Source organism: Paroedura picta, chromosome 6 (assembly GCF_049243985.1).
Source record: "Paroedura picta isolate Pp20150507F chromosome 6, Ppicta_v3.0, whole genome shotgun sequence".
NCBI classification, from domain to species: Eukaryota; Metazoa; Chordata; class Lepidosauria; order Squamata; family Gekkonidae; genus Paroedura; species Paroedura picta.
Window position 1 is genome coordinate 2849644 of NC_135374.1, and position 17345 is coordinate 2866988.

The window sequence follows — 17345 nt, forward strand, 5'->3', positions numbered from 1 at the left end:
TGAAGCTACTGCCCATCAGCTTTGTTGGGAATATTTTGGGAAAGCAAGATAAGGTTCTTTGCCAGCTCTCTGTACCCCAGGCATAATTTGATCCACTGTCGTGTCTCTTTTCTCTACTGCAAAGTCCCCTGACTCTTCAACCTCTCCTCCTTGGGAAATTATTCCAACCCCCTCATCTTCTTGGTCGTCCTCCTCTGTACTTATTTCCAGCTCTGCAGGGTCCTTTTGGTGATACAGTGAGAAGAACTGCCCATTTGGGGAGAACACAGTTTAAACAGCTGAACAGGGTTCGCCAACCCCTGGATAGCAGACCTCAGTTTAGTGTTGCCTCCCCTCCCTCCCCCGGGATCTTTTTCAGACTCCAGCCCTTTGGATGCTTCAGGCTCAGCTCCTCTGCGTTCCAGAACTGCAGGACCTTTTGGTTTGTTTGATGCTTTAAGATGCTCTGGGCTGATCCTGCATAGAGCAGGGGGTGGGACTAGATGGCCCTGCATGGCCCCTTCCAACTCTAGGATTCTGTGATTCTGTGATCTTTCTGGAAACGAAGGTTCAAAGCCATTGCTTGGCTGCGGTCGAGGTGCAGGTGTACGAGAAGAGCAGAGGGAAAGCTCTTTGCCAAGAGCGCCACGGACCTCCTGCGCTGGGCCAGGGCACCCCCAAGTGAGGCACCAACCCCACTGCAAGACCGTGAGCCCTCCCTCGCCTGTTCCTCCGGCAGGCCTGACCAGATTGTGGAAACAGGGGCTGCCGTTGCTTTTCTGGGTTTTTAGGAATCGTTTTTGAGCAGAATTATACTTTCAGTGTGGCCGATAGAAACTGCACTTGGGAAACTTATGGCAGAAAGGCCTTGCATCGTTTTCTGAAATCAATGAGTTAAATCAGCCTTTTTCAACCTTTTTTACCCTTGACCACCTCCTGAGACATTCTTCAGGCTTCCAGAAACCCCCGAAGTGGTGCCATCGGGCAGAATATGGCTGGGAAGCAGAGCTGTGGACACGCCCACCCAGGGCCCCTCCCCTTCCCACCCCCTCCAGGCCCATCACTGGCCATTTTGAGAAGGAGGGGCAGGTCCACATGACTAAAATATGGTCATATCACTTGATATATTTTTCACAATTTTAAATATATATATATTTCCCTTTGAGAGCTGCTTCCAGGGCCACTGAGGAAGCCTGCCCTAACCATCAACACACAAGTGACAGGCAATTCCCCCCCCCCTTTACATCATACTCAGAAGGGGTCGCTGGAGGTTCTGGGCTGGTCCCTGGGAAGGATAATGGCCAATGAGGGTCAGTGAATGGAAGCTCAGCATTTATTTAATTCATTTATTCCAAATGAGAAACCAAACCCGCTCCTATTATTTGCCTCACCTCTATTATTTCCCTCACAACAATCCTGTGAGGTAGGTTAAAAGGTAAAGGTATCCCCTGTGCAAGCACCAGGTCATGTCTGACCCTTGGGGTGATGCCCTCCAGCGTTTTCATGGCAGACTCAATACGGGGTGGTTTGCCAGTGCCTTCCCCAGTCATTACCGTTTACCCCCCAGCAAGCTGGGTACTCATTTTACCGACCTTGGAAGGATGGAAGGCTGAGTCAACCTTGAGCCGGCTGCTGGGATCGAACTCCCAGCCTCATGGGCAGAGCTTCAGACAGCATGTCTGCTGCCTTACCACCCTGCACCACAAGAGGCTCTTGTGAGGTAGGTTAGGCTGAGCTATTATGACAAGGCCCAAGGTCACCCAGCAATGCACAACTGGGGATTCGAACCTGGATCTCCTAGATACTAGTCCAGCACTCTTAACTGTAGAATTGCTTACTCTGCTTGGGGCTACTCCCCAACACTGAACATGCAGGGCCCTTTCGGTGGCTGCCCCTTCCCCTGCCTCCTTTGGAACACCCAAAGAAATGAGGCTTGGAAACGTCTGTGAAGAGAACTTTTTATTAACTTAACACTTCATTCAACTAAATCCACATCATACACCAAAAATACTTCCAACAGAATCAAAGTGCAAAATGTTCAGTCCACATTTACGATAACAACCATTTGAGGAGGAAAACGGCTTTGGGGCGGAAAGAGGCGCCTTTCCCATACCGCGGCTGAGGGGAGGACAGGCCCGTGACCACCTGGAAGAGGATTGTCCTGAAATCAAAGTCCAAGAAGGAGCATGCTGGGGTTGGGAGAGGCACACTGACCTTTCTCGTCCCCCTGCAAGAAGCGTGGGCTACCCGGTGGATGTGGATAAGTTACTGGGGGGTTAGGGGTCAGCATCCCTTGGATTGGGGCACATGCCGAGGACAAAATATAGCTGTGAACGCAAACGCTGCTCTCTTGTTTTTGAACATTCACCAGAACCACCTACTTTCTCAAAAAAGGAACACACACAATTTCACCCTCGGTTTCTAGGATTCTCGAGTTGTCAGTGGCTGGCCCTGCAGAAACCTGAAACACAGAGTGGGGTTTACGGGACAACACCCCAGGGGTTTTACCCCACAGATTCAAACCTCTCCAGGTGGGGCTCTTTCTTCAAGGAAAGGCAGGAGATTAAAATGCTACTCCCCTGCCTTCCTCTTACGGTGAGCCTCCAAACTAATATACAACTTTGTGCCTCCAGAGGAGAGCAAATGCCATTTGCGTTTAATTTTAAGACTTTTAGCGGGAGAGGGGGACACACACGTGGGGCTTCCCGCTACTTGAAACTGCCCCGGTGTAACTGGGGGTTCTGCTGCCGGGTCTTTCCCACAACAGCTGGCTGAATCACATCAGGGAATTCACAAATTGGGGGGGGGTCTCCCGTTAGTTATTATGGATGGTAAAGCAGCTCCCACCCACCCCTATTTTCAAGGAAAGGTTAGAATATTCCCGCGCTTAAAAGGAAGCTGGGAATTCAATTCACGGTTTTATTACAAACGTTCCCAGCACCCGGTGCTTTCTTGAGAACCCAGCAAAAGCCAGGATCCTCATCTCATTCAGGACAGTAGGATATGTTCATAGGACAAAGAAGATACCTTTAATTCCCCCCCCCCCAAAAGGAGGGGGTGAACCAATAAAATGCAGTTGTTATTTTTTTTTTAAAGGATGATGAGTTCTTATGCACCAGCCTGGTAAAAATCAGTCCACGCTGGCATCTCAGAAGGAAAGCCCCATCTCAGCCACCTGGCCGAGCCCCCAGGCCTTTTGAAAAGTGCTTCAGGTGTTCTTAGTTTAAAATAGCCTTCCCCTGGCAAGAGCAGACCCCCTGGGGAGAAGAAGGGGAGTCAAAGGGCGGTGGGACCACGTGCTACCCACCAGAGGGGAAAAAAAGAAAGACAAAGGGATGGTCTTTCACAAGAGGAGAGAGGAAGAGCAGGGGGGGGGGGAACGGAGCGATTTCCAAAATGGATTTTCAAGCATCCTCGAGGAGGAAAACCCATTGAGGACAGTAGCTGGTACACCCCTAGTGAGTCAGCCTTCAACACATGCAATGAAGGGGGCAACATCCTCCCTCTGTCACTTGGGGGGGGGGCAAGAGAAATCGCAGCCCCCCAACAGAACTCTTGTCCCAGGGAAGAATTATATCTCTGTGGTGCAGTTTGCAGGTCTCCGCCACAAAAGCCATCCGACCCCCTGGCCAAATATTGGTCAACCCTCATGTGAGAGGGAATGCTCCCTCCCTCCTTCCCTCCCACCCCCCCCCTTTGAAAAGACAAACCACCCTCTGCATTCAAAGAGCGACAACTTTGGTGAGATGGAAACCCGGTCTCAAAGCACAATGGATCTCTGAGAGGCGGGCAAAAAGATCTGCCCTAAACGTCTTTGGATGCCTTCCTACACCACAAACAAAAAGAAGAAAGAAATCCGGAGAGCCCTGTCGTTTCAGTGCTCCCCCCGTAACGTTCCTGTGCTGTAAATACACGTATTAAATATACAGTCAATGAAAGAGGCAAACAAAGTCTTCTTTAAAAAAGGAAGGTTTGGCATTCAGTACATTTCACTCAATCCGGAAGGCGTTTAAGCTTTAAATAAAAATAATAAATAAATATCACATCAATCAAAGACAAAATCCCGCCACAATATCCCCTATGCCAGGGGTGGCCGACCTGTAGCTCTCCAGATGTCCACGGACTACAATTACCATGAGCCCCTGCCAGCGCGCTGGCAGGGGCTCATGGTAATTGTAGTCCGTGGGCATCTGGAGAGCCGTAGTTCGGCCACCCTTGCCTTATGCTTAGAATTCTTCGACACATGCCTGGAAATTGTTCCTGGCAGAGTGCCCCAAAACCGGACAAAGGGCAGGCAGATTCCTGTCCTCTTCATACATTCAGGTACAGCAGGTATTTTGATACGTCACACATCAAACAGCTCCAGTCGGCATTCACTGCCCCCCCCTCCCCAAACCCAAAAGAAAGGATCCCAACCAGGTCATCTGCACTGCCTTACAAGTCCCAACCCGCTTGGAGGGGAAGAGAAGGGCAGAACCAAACAGTGGCAGCTGAGCTAAGCCAACTTGGGTTACCTAAACTCGGAGTGCACTCTTGGCCTGCTCCGTTTACCTGGAGGAGGCTGCTCAGTGGGGAGGAAGCACGGAGGTTAAACACGTTCCGGGGGGGGGTCCTGACTTATTCGTAGTGCCAGAACTCAAGTCAGGGACTTTCTTGGGCAGGAAGGCTGCATGACCAGCCTTAGTCTGGTCTCCATCCTTTCAGTCTACTGGGTGTTCTTCCACGGACGAAAAAGAGTTGCTGCATACAAAAACTGTCTCCTCAAGATGCTAGTTTTGTACGTGGAAGGGATTTTAAGATGTGGAGGGGCAATCAGTCACGCAAGCCCCACTTCTCTGGTTCAGACCACCTCCGATGCCAGCAGCCAGATCTCCTGTCACCTTTCCCTGACCCAGAGGTAAAGCCAACTGCGATTCAACACGCGTCACCCCAGAGACCTGATGCAAGCAGGGCCTCCAAGCACTGGCCAGAATACAAACTAGGCTCTACTTTCTTGGGATCCTTGAGCCTCCCTGGACCATCGGATGACCCTTCGCGCGCACACCATGTGCGGTTCCTCTTCCAGCTCTCCTCATTTTTGTCTTTTGCCTGTTCCTGTTTTTTCAGGGGTCTTGCTGTTCTGCTTGGGCTTTGCTCCCCCTAGTGGTTGATTCAATAATACATTGTGGTATGTCGAACATATTTCCCTGCAGATTTGAAGTACAGGGAAATATCCTTGACATATAACAATGTTATATTGAATTGGCCGGTAGAGGGAGCAAAGCAGAAAATAAAATAAACCCAAGCCACGGGACAAAATGAGCATGGAGAAGAACCTTCCCAAGGTTATCCAGGTGGCATTACTGAAAAGTCAAGCTGTTCTGCAGTGACAAATGGGGATGAGGTCTCCACCAATAGCCTGCAAGATCCTTCTTGCATTTTTAAAAAATATACTTTTCTATCTCGTGTCTTCAGCTGAGCCAAGAGCTGTCAAAGAAAGCTTTCCCCCCTTCTTGAGATGTTCTGGCTCTCCAGCTGCAACATAATAAGGCTCTGTGCAGAGCCGGAAACAGAGCTGAACAAGATTTTGCAAATAACATGTTAACAGATGCTCAGTGGTGAGTAAAGCCAGCAAGACACCCCACAGGTGGTGGTTAGGGAAGCGTCCCCAGCCCAATCCCCGACTAGCCTTCTTTAGGGACCCACGCTCCTGTGAAATTTTAGCCACTGCTACGAGACCACGACAGTTGGAACAGCCACAAGCCGAAGCCGAAGAGCCATCCTACTCTGGGTTGCAATTTGATAGGAAACAACTGTCCTTTCATTGTTTTCAGAAGGGTGACGGGATTTGGAAGGTGGCCCAAGAAGGCAAAATTGGCGCAGCCACAGTCGGGTGCCTCCCGGCAGCTTGAATCCTCCTGGAAGCAAAAACCGCATCCGTACTACTGAGGGGGTACTCCGAGGCCAGCCCAACCTCAAGACTGCCACTTGCCCCTCTTCTTCCACGGTTAAGTAAACTTTGAGAAAGGTCCCAGACGGACACAAACACACAAGCAGGGAGAGCACCTCGCAGCAAAGAAGGGAATCTCGGTCGCTGGAACCCTCATTACAATGAGGCAACATGGACCCACCTAGCGGAGGGGGGAAGAGCAGGGATAGAATTAAGACTCTTGGACAGCTAGGACACTCACAGTCAAACACAGCTGCTTAAGAGGCGAGACTGCGTGTCAGTCCAGGTGTGACCCCTACCCCTTTCCGACGGAGGACCGCCAGCCAGTTGCCGTGGATTTGTGCAAATCGGGGAATGCAGATGCCTGAAATTAGTCGAATGCTAGAGAGAACCAGCGGAAATGACAGGGTTGTTCCCCCACCCCCACCCCCAAGAGCCGTGCTAGTGGAAGGAGAATCTGCCACCGATCAGCCCCTGGTCACCTGGGCAGAAGCGGCCTGGACCTTTCCGGTGAGCGTTGAGGGAAGGGAGTTTCCCACAGGGATCTGGAAGGCACCGGGATGGCCAGCTTCACCGCTTGGGATGGAAACAGCAGAGGACACAATATTGCTTCCAGATAGAGGACGCATACACAAACACACATTAAATCAATGCAAAGGGGAGCTCTGTTCTTGGTTCCTTTGTTCTGCACAACGCGGTGCGTAAAGTGACTCGTAGGACAGCCAAGGGGGGGGGGGGGGCTACACGGAACGCCAGACCAGTCCGTTCTTGCTGGGCTCCAGGAAATGCTCGACCAGGGCGTCGATGAGTGTCCGCAGGTCCTCTTCCAGGAAGGCCAGGTCACTGAGGGGAAGAGGAGGCAGTGGTCAGGGAGGGAACCCCAGCCCCATCCAAAGAGCCACAGTCTTATCTGAAAGGGGAAAGTGGGGGGAGGGATTTCCATTACTCCACTCCCATCCTAAGCTTTCTTGATCTCGAGATCAGGGGTGGACAAGCTGTGGCTCTCCAGATGTCCATGGACTACAATTCCCATGAGCCCCTGCCAGCATGCTCTGGGGAGCCACAGTTTGGCCACTCCTGCTCTAGAGCAGGGGTAGTCAAACTGCGGCCCTCCAGATGTCCATGGACTACAATTCCCAGAAGCCCCTGCCAGCATTCGCTGGCAGGGGCTCCTGGGAATTGTAGTCCATGGACATCTGGAGGGCCGCAGTTTGACTACCCCTGCTCTAGAGCATCCCTGAGAAGGCTGCCAGTGAGGGGGAGCTCACCACCTCCCCCTGCAGTCCGTTCCACAGCAGAACGACTCGGAGTACAGAAATCTTATGCCTCATGTCCAGCTAGTATCTTTCCTCCTTTAATTTTAACCTAGTCTTGCATCAACCGGCTCCCTTTAGCTGGCGGCTCAGCAAGTGGAAGCGTCTATTTGTACCTTCCAAGGCACGGGCCTGTCGTTGGGGAGCGCTCAAATCCCTTGGCCGACAGAGGCATACAATCTGGACCGGGAGTCCCAAAGACTCTGTGCCCCCTACCTCTGTTCTGGCGGGGCGCACATCTCGGCGTAATATTTGATCTTTGGTTCCGTTCCGCTTGTCCGGAGGGTGGCGACGCAACCGTTTTGGAAGGTGAAGGTGATCATCTGGCTGTTCTTGCTCACCGGAAGCACCTGTTGCGACAGAAGGAGCAGGGAACCTGAGACTCAGCTGGTCAAGAGACGTCTCCTCCCCGTCTTTCTACATACCCGGGTTTTGGCTCTGCTGCAGGCGCCAACCCACAGCTGGGAAGAAGCACCATGTGCCTTCTCCGTCACGGGCCTGTGGGATGGCCTGCCCAAGGAGGCCAGGGAGGCTCCTGCTCTCTTAGCTCCCCACAAACCAGGCCAAAGTGGATTACTTAAAAGGGCCTTCCTGCCTGCCTGCCTGCCCTTCCCGGCCCATCACTGGCCATTTTGGAGGGGTAGATGGGTCGACATGACCAGATGTAGTCATATCACCCAATAAATGTTTAACCAATTTTAAAAATATATTACAAATTAATTAACATCCACCCATTCAGGAAACCCTTCCAGGGCTGTCAAGAAAACCCAGGGCTTCACAAAACCTTGGTTGAGAAAGCCTGGTCTATACCACTGTGTATAGTTTGCTAAAGCCTTATTAGATCAGACCAATGTCCAATGAAGGTACAGTGGCCTACCAGCTCCTAAGGAGGGTCAACAACGGCAGAGTGGCTGAAGCAGGTGAATTTCCTCCAGGCCAGGCTGGATTCTGGAGCTTTTTGGTGTATGTGTGGGGGGGAATAACTTGGGCATGAAATTGGGGTCACTGTGAGTTCCTGCATGGTGCAAGGGGTTGGACGAGATGACCCTGGAGATCCCTTTCAACTCTATGATTCTATGATTTGATGATGTTTCCTCCCGTCTCTGGAACTCACATGTTTAGTGCCCCTGGATGGGGAGGTTCCTCTCCATCACCATGGCTAAGAGCCACTGATAAACTTCTTATCCATGAATCTGTTTAAACCCCCTTTAATGCTACCCTCTGGCAGCAAATTCCACATTTTAATCACTCTCTTTGGCAGCATTTCATGCAAGCGTTCCCAAAAAACTGCCCATGGGTGCCACGACACCTTATGGGCACCTTTCTTGATGCCCATCAGCTGTTATTAGAAAGTGTGTTGGTCACTTGAAATCTGATTGGCTGTGCAGATCAAAATACTGTAACTTCAGTTGCAGAAGCCACCACAGTGCCGGTTTATTCTCCTCTTTCTTGGTGTATTCTTTTTTAATCACCCCACATCCCCTGCATTTCAGAGGCAGTTCTGGAATCCCACCAAAGCTTCCACTGCAATAAATCTGCCCATCTTTAACATGCCATGGCAGGCTTTCTGTTTTAGCTTCAACAGACCCCGGCGTAGCGCGTTCACAGGAAGTCTGAGTTCAAGAATGCCGAACTGGTTCTGGAGAGCTGGTTGTTAGCTGACTTAGCTATTTCCTGGACAAGCAGGGATCGAGGTGAAAGGCTACACAGGCCTTGTGATGGAACATCCCCTGCATGCCCGTTCGATAACGCGTCTTCTGCTCCGAAAGAGATGGCAGCAAGTCACTTTGGACACCAGACACGTGCATGGGGATTTCTGCTTACTCTGCAGAAACTTGACCATGTCAGCTGAAACTTGACTGGTACAACTGAAGACAGGATGCCAGCTTCTCCTTCCTCTCTGATTAAACTAGAGGAAGTTAAGATTCTGGCAAGTGGCCATGTTGGTCTGAGGCAACAGAACTAAGTTTGAGTCCAGGGGCCCCTTGAAGACCAACAAGTTTAAATCTAGGTAAAACCTTTGTGTGTATGCATGCTTCCTCAGATACTTCAAAACTGTGCATGCCCCACGAAAGCTGATGCCCTGAATTAAACTGCCCCTGGCCTCTGACCACGTTCTAGAGGAAATTGCATTTGAACCCTTGAGAATCCCTGCCTTTCCCCCTTGTCTGCGGCCTTCCGTATGGCTGGGGGCCAGGCAGTCTGCATGACCAGGGGCTCAGACGTCGAAGCCCAGGGCTTCTGGTAGGGTCACTGCTGCAGGCTCCCCACCCATGCCCCTCCTCTGATGCTCACAGCGTGGCTAAAAGTGACAGCCTCTAACCTGAAGAACTGGGTTTGATTCCCCACCCAGCCAGATTGGTGGCCTTGAGCCAATCATGGTTCGCTCAGAGCCTCACAGGGTGCCTGTCGTGGGGAGAAGAAGAGACGGCGATTGGAAGCCACTTGGAGACTCCCAAGTACCAAAAAGAAAAAGCTTTTCTTCTTTCTCTTCTGGTTTGGGAGTGCTTAGATACCCACACTCCAGCCTGCATGTGCTGCCCAGCGCTGCCAGGAAAGGGGTGTGAGCAGTGCTCCAGATGGCCTTGACGGTGGCACTCCCAGCGACATCCACCAACCAGAGCCATCAGGGAAAAGACACATAGATGGTGTGGACAGCTGCAACTGCAGGTTAGGTATGGGCAAGGGAGACGAGCACCAGGATGGGGAGGCACAAGGGTGGGAGGACAAGAAGGGAGCTCCCACCACCATCCTGCGCTGGAAACTCACCGACTTTTTGTTCTGCTGGCTGCTGTCGTAGCCCGTGGTGACGTCCCGGACGTGCAGGATGCTGTACGCCCCGCAGCATTCTGGATAAGAGCCGGGCGAACCAAAGTTCCGCAGCCTCTCGAATATCCGCTTGATGGTCGCGGGATCGTAGCACAGGAAGTAGGAGGTTTTTGAAATGTGATGGCCGTAGCTACAGGGGAAGAAAAGCTGCGGTGAAAAGATCTTTGGTGCACATGGTGGCACACTGAAGTCATTAAAGTGAAAGCTCTTAGAACTCCATTGCTCTGGTTGAGTGAATACAGCCATTTCCTTGCTGCTCTTTCCTAAGATATACTGAGACAGTGCTGTGTAGTCGCTAGGAGCTGGAAGACCCTGGTTCAAATCCTTACACGGCATGACCCTGGATCTGTCGTACACTGCCAGCCTATCCTGCCTGGCAGGGTTGTTGTGAGGATAAAATGGAGGCTAGGAGAAAAATGGAAGCCTGTTCGCGGTCCCAGCTGGGGAGAAAGTGTCAGGAATCTGGCTGAGCCCAGCCTGTGGAGTCCCCAGTAAAAGCACATCCGAAATCCGTCAATTGCAAATTTCCAAGAAAGAGCTTTATTAGGCTAAGTCCACAGAAAGATAAAGCATGCCAAGATCTTCCTAAGCAAAGGTCTTGATAATAACAAAGTGTAAGGGGAACAAGTGGGGTAGTTATAGGGCTGACCAAGTAGGGGAGGGGGGGCCGAAGGTATTTCGGCGGGAGAGCAGAGAGGTAACAAAAGAAAGCCGGTTCCCAAGCGGCCAGATGGCCAGGAACCTTATCAAGCGGTTGGCACTTTGTTGAGACTTTGAGTTGTCTCCGCAAGGACACTTACAGTAAGATTGATACATTCAGATGGAGCCTCTCCCGCTGGGAAAGGAAGGGAGTGAGGTTCTCAGAGCACAGATTTTTTGCTTTACAGCCTTGGCCAGAGCTGGCCGGGGAGGACAGAGAAGTGTGAAAAATGCAGGAATGGATGGGGCCATGGATGGCATGAATCGGGGTTCATGACAGAAAGGTGGAGAATAGAAGGAGTAAAGGCTTAAGCAAACATGGAGAGAAAAGACTACTTTCTTCTGGTGAGCCTCTCCTCCCACAGATGCCTTTGTTGAAAAGATTTCCGTCCCAGGTTTATACCCTCACAGGGCCTCTAAGCCAGTTCAGAAGCCATACAAACCAGCTGGGCGACTTTGGGCCAGTCACAGTTCTGTTTGAGCAGTTCCCACAGAGCAGTTCTGTCAGAGCTCTCTCAGCCCCACCTGCCTCACAGGGTGTCTATTGTGGGGTGAGGAAGGGAAAGTGATTGTAAGCCACTCTGAAACTCCTTCGGGTAGTGAAAAGCAGAGTATAAAACCTGACACTTCTTCCTCTTCAAATGCCAATTGCAATTTTTTCCAGGCCAGACTGACCAGGGATTCTGGTTTTGGGGGAGGGAGGCATCAGCTGGGCATGGAATTGGGGTCCTGTGGTGGACAGGTAGTTGCGAATTTCCTGCATGCTGCTGGGGGTTGGACTAGATGACCCTGGAGACCCCTTCCAACGAGATCAGGGGTAGTCAAACTGCAGCCCTCCAGATGTCCATGGACTACAATTCCCAGGAGCCCCCTGACAGCATTCGCTGGCAGGGGGCTCCTGGGAATTGTAGTCCATGGACATCTGGAGGGCCGCAGTTTGACTACCCCTGAACTAGATGATTCGATGCTTCTACAACAAGTGAGCACGTGCCACTCAGTATGAAAGGGGCAACACACACATTTCCAGATTTTGGTCTGTGCAAATGTGCGCTGCCCCCTAGGCACACAAAAGGCAACCAAACATCTATCAGGAAGGTCACAGAGGCAGCCCCATCTCCCAGGCTGCAAGGCTGTAGTACCGACGTCATCGCAACGGAAGAGGGCTCGCGTCAACTCCCCGCTTCGCTACAGACTGACCCCCCCCCCACCCCCAATCCGTTACAGAACTTACATTTTGTAGATTTCCGTTAGCTGCTGTGCCAGAGTTCGGCTCTGGGTGTCCAGAAACACGGCCATTTCAGCGGTCACCACGGCTGCGCTCACGCCGTCTTTGTCCAAGACGGAAGTGCCGCACATGAAACCTGCGAACCAGAAAGCATCCCGGGCTGAGCGTGGCTCTCTTTAGGGAGGGCGCTTATCTATTATGGATTGTCATGGGAAGGCAAGCTCACCACTCTTGAAATGATAAAATGTGAAAGAATAACAGCGATAACAAAAGCACTGGCAGGTTTTTATGAAGCCAGCGGCAGGATGGCATACGTACCTGCCTTATCCCACAACCATTCAGAGATTCTCACCAAAGTACTTTTGGAAGGACCAGACAGATTCACACAACCCACCCATGAGAGGTTAAAGTGTGCATGCAGCTTCCAATCGCCTTCCTTCCACTCCCCACAACAGACACCCTGTGTGGGAGGTGGGGCTGAGAGAGCTCTCACAGAACTGCTCTGTGAGAGCAGCTCTAACAGGACTGTCTCAAGGTCATGCAGCTAGCTGCATGTGGAGGAGGAGTGGGGAATCAAACCTGGCTCACCATATTAATCCACCACTCTTAAGAGCCTCTTGTGGCGCAGAGTGGTAAAGCAGCCGACATGCTGTCTGAAGCTCTGACCATGAGGCTGGGAGTTCGGTCCCAGCAGCCGGCTCAAGGTCGACTCAGCCTTCCATCCTTCTGAGGTTGGTAAAATGAGTACCCAGCTTGCTGGGGGGTAAACGGTAATGACTGGGGAAGGCACTGGCAAACCACACTGTATTGAGGCTGCCAAGAAAACGGTAGAGGGCGTCACCCCAAGGGTCAGACACGACCGGGTGCTTGCACAGGGGATGCCTTTATCAGTACACCAAGTTGGCTGTATGCAAAAGTTTATCCCAAGAATTAAAATCGGATTCTAATTTTGTTCTGCTGCTACAGACCCACACAGCTGCCCACCGGAATCTTTCTACTGGCCCAGTGATGTGAAATGCCCATGTCTATCCAACCCAATTATTCCTCTTCCCCATAGCCACGTTGCAAACCAGCAACCTGCTCGTTCATCACATTGTCAGATTTGATTCTGGACATCCATCCAACAAGTCAGAGATCTCTCTCCCAAGCACATTTCACAGGGCAGCCGTGCTGGTCCTTCTGTGCCCCTCATTTATGAGCAACGCCAAGGAGGAGTGGGGCATCAATTCAGTGTTGATCAGTGAAGGAGAAACTGCCAGAGAATACAAAGCTAAGGTCTGACCCCTCCCCTCCCCCCCCCAGGTTTTACATTGTCTCTCACTGCAAAGACAAGAGATCTCTGGAAACTTATCCAAGCCTGCTATCTCGGATAAGAAAAACCCTAAGCCACCAACTGTTAATAACATGAACTTCAACAACATAGATGGTTATGAAATTTCAGGAGCACACTCAGAAGAACAACGGAGCATTCTTAAAAGGCTCCTGGATGCAGGCGCCTGGCTGTGCTTACCTATGGACTCTTCAAAGGCAAACAGGACTTCTTTGCCGTTACGCAGGAGGTCTTTGACTCTGCTGCCAATCCATTTGAAGCCAGGGAGTGTATCCTGAAACAAGAGGAGGCGGGACCTTTGTGGGCAGGGGTCACCACTGTACTGTGACTCCGCCTGGCCTGGGAGGCCTGGGTTCGAATCCGCACCCGCAACTCTTCTCCAATCTTATAACCCCACTTTACTACCCGTATTGTACCATCTCTTGAGACCAATGCTCTCTCCTTTTGTTATACGGTTACTTTGATGAAACTGCTTGTGGCGTGTTCTTGTGGGTGTCCTGCATAGTGCAGGGGGTTGGACTAGATGACCCAGGAGGTCCCTTCCAACTCTGTGATTCTATGATTCTTTCTTACTGCTTTGTTTCTAGTCAGAAATCACCTAGAGAAGGGGTCCCCAAAGTGGTGCCCATGGCACACACCAACACCTTTCCTGGAACCTGCCAAGAGATTTTAGAAGGTGGGTGGAGGTAGGTGGGGCTATTGCCCAGCAAGGCTTCTGATTGGCTCTGCAGATCTTTAAGAGTCTTGCTTTGGCAGCTGCTGCTACCGTGGCACAAGGACCTTCACTGTGGCAGCCAGCTGGTGGCTGTGTCAACCATCCATGTCACAATTTCAAAGGTACCTGCAGGCTCATAAATTTGGGAACCCCACGTAGAGCCTCAGAGAGAAAGGCATGCAATAAATCAGGCTTTCTCAGCCAGGGTTACTTGAAACCCTGGGGTTTCTTGACAGCCTTGAAAGGGGGGGGGGAGTTAATTATTTTTATATATATATTTTAAAATTGTTGAAATTTATTGAGTGATATATGATCATGTTGACTCACACACCCCTCCCAAAATGGCCAAAGATGGGCCTGGAGGGGGTAGGAAGGGGGGGGGCTCTGCTTCCCAACCCTATTCTGCACAATCATGCCACTTCTGGGCTTTCTTGAAACCTGAAGAATGTTTCAGGGGTCTCTCAAGGGTAAAAAAAAATTAGAAAGGTTGCTATAAATGAAGAACGTGAGTAAATAAATGCATGCTCCCTATCCATGTGACAGTCCCTTCCGGTTGCTTGACCAACAACTGGGCCAAAGAGGTCATTCCCCACAGCAGCTAACATACTGGCAGAGTATAAATCTTGGTCTAAGATTCATGGCTCTTAAGTTCTGGGAAAGCACCTTATTACTGTCATCAGACTATAATCTGTAGCGTGAAATGATGAAGGGAGAATGCCTCTGAATAAAGGAACTTGCCTTTAAGGAAGTTTTCCTGGTCAGTGCAACAAGCACTCTTACAGCTACAAACTTTCAATTGTCACCTTGAGTTCTAGAGAAGAGCAGGAGCACCTTTGAGACTAACCAACTTTGTGGCAGGGGAGGAGTGTTTCTGAGTCTCTGCAGTCTCTTCCGATACATCTGAAGATTCTTGCGATACATTTATTTATGGTACGGCATGCAAAGTCAGGAGATCCTACTATTGTATGGTAGCCTAGCAAGAGACGCTCGGAGGTGGCTTTCCCTTGCCTGCCTCCCCATCATGACTCAAGTGTTCCTTGGGGGCCACCCATCCAAATACTGGCCAAGAACCGGCTTAGCCTCTGAGATCTGATGAGATCGGGTGCACCTGGCCTATCCCAGGTCAGGGGGCATCTTATTTGAGCATTCGATCCAAAAGAAACTACAGCACCAATATGCCAAGTTGTACACCAGAGGGCAGCAAAGGTTCAAAAGTAATCCATGCTGGCCACAGAGAAGGGCCCAGGTTCAATACCTCCTGTCTCGTTAAGAAAACAGGGCCGGGCAGCAGGCGACAGGAGAGCCCTCCACCTGAGACCCTACAGAGCTGCTGCCTATGGAAGGAGATCAGGGACTACACTGACCTTCATGGACCAATGCACTTACTTGCTACAAAGGAGCAAACTGCATGAAGCAAAAGCTCTTGGCCAGCCAACTGAACACATGAACACGTGGAGCTGCCTTATTCTGAATCAGACCCTTGGTATGTCAAGGTCAGCATTGTCCACTCAGACTGGCAGAGGTCTTCCCCATCCCCTCCTGCCTGGTCCTTTTAATTAGCAATGCTGGAGACGGAACCTGGGACCTCCTGCCTGCCAGGTAGATGCTTTGCCACTGAACCACAGCCCCCCTCCATGGCTCTCCAGGGTCTCAGGCAGAGATCTCTCCCATCCCTTCCTGCCTGGTCCTATTAACTGGAGATGTTGGGGATTGAACCGGGGACCTTTTGCATGCCAAGCAGAGGCTCTTCTACTGATCCCCAGCCCCTCCTCATGGCTCTCCAGGGTTTCAGGTTGAGGTCTTTCCTGTCCCCTCCAGCCTGGTCCTTTTAACTGGATTGAACCTGGAGCCTTCTGCCGGCCAAGCTGATTTATTTATTTAGTGTTCTAGACATTTTTTGCTTGGCTTTGCCTCCTGAAGAAGTTGCTTTGTAGTTGCACCCATCACTCCGTGCCAGAATTCTAGAAACAGTTCCACTTTTTTTTTGGGGGGGGGGAGTTTTTTTAACATGGGAAATGCGGCGTAGCCCCTTACTTCAAAGTGGAATCCTTCTTTGAGTGCAATGGCTTTCAGGATTTTGGAGGAGACTGTGGTTGCCAGCATGTAAACATTCTTGACGTCACTGTCCTTTGAGCAGTTCTCCTTCCAGCAAGTAAACATCCACCACCCAAACAGAGCTGCCAGCTCGTTGCCTGTGAAGACTTTCCAGCGGCCACTGCGGGAGGGAGGGAAAGAGAGCATCAGACGCTGAGAAGAAATGAGCGGCCAGCTCCAAGACACCAAAGAGCGCGATTCGAACACAGCAGCCCCTTAAAGACCAACCAGGGGATACGCTTTTGAGAGTCAATGCTTACTGACTCAGACTGTGCACTCAGACCCAGAGCTTTGACTCTCAAAAGCTTATCCCCCCCCCCCCCAAAAAAAAGAATTTGCTCATCTCTCAAATCAAAAGAGTCACATTAGGAAGACCTTTCTGGCAGCCAGAGTGGTTCCTCCTTTGGTGAGTTGGCCATCCGACAGCCATGCTGAGTCTGTGACTTATAATGAATTTAGGCAGATGAGGAGGGCAAGAAGGGCAGAGCCAGGGATCAGCTCTCGGGGCCCTTGCTTACATGCGCAGGGTAATGCCAATGGCCACTTCGGGGTCAGGAAGGAATTTCCCTCCTGGCCAGAGCGGGATCCCGGAAGTTTCTGCCTTCCTCTGACCACAGAGCAGGGGTCACGGGGCGAGGTCCCTTCCAGCTAAGGTGTTACTGGACACGAATCTACATCTTCTCCTGCAGATCAGCTTGTGAAACTAAGACACCAGAGGAATTCAACTCTACCTCCAACCCTTCAGCCACAGGGGTCATGCACTCCCAAATTTGATCTTAGCCCAAAGGCCCAGAGAAGGATGCAGTGCCTCATTTGGAGGGACCTTTCGGAGGAGAAATGGTGCTTCCCTTCTTTCTGACGTCGCCAAGGGCCACCCCACTTACTTCTCCTGCAGCTCTGCCACAGCTAGTCTGTCGGCATCGGGATCTGTCGCCACCACCACCCGAGCACCTTCCTTCTCCGCAAGCCGCAGGGACAGTTCCTGCAACAAGAAGAAGAAGAGCTGTTTGTTGCACCCCACTATTTACTTCCTGAAGGAGTCCAAAGCAGCTTACATTCACCGACTCTTCCCCCCCTCGCAACAAACACCCTGTGAGGTAGGTGAGGCCGGGAGAGCTCTGTGAGAACTTCTCTAAGAGAACTGCGACTGGCCCAAGGTCACCCAGGTGGCTGCCTATGGAGGAGTGGGGAATCAAACCGAGTTCTCCAGCTTATAGCTCTTAACCACGACT

General features: G+C 51.2%; 1 protein-coding gene across 1 annotated transcript in view; it reads right to left on the minus strand.

The window, feature by feature from the left end:
- Positions 1-1925: 1925 nt before the first annotated feature.
- The window catches only part of PGM2L1 (phosphoglucomutase 2 like 1), a 48507-nt gene continuing 33087 nt past the window's right edge, over positions 1926-17345 (minus strand). Inside the window, exons 8-14 of the mRNA XM_077341165.1 lie at positions 16998-17095; positions 16054-16234; positions 13485-13578; positions 11981-12110; positions 9991-10180; positions 7438-7571; positions 1926-6751 (exon numbers count right to left, since the gene is read on the minus strand). Coding sequence (XP_077197280.1) covers positions 6649-6751; positions 7438-7571; positions 9991-10180; positions 11981-12110; positions 13485-13578; positions 16054-16234; positions 16998-17095 — 930 coding nt within the window. The 3' untranslated portion in view covers positions 1926-6648. The remainder of the gene's footprint in view (positions 6752-7437; positions 7572-9990; positions 10181-11980; positions 12111-13484; positions 13579-16053; positions 16235-16997; positions 17096-17345) is intronic.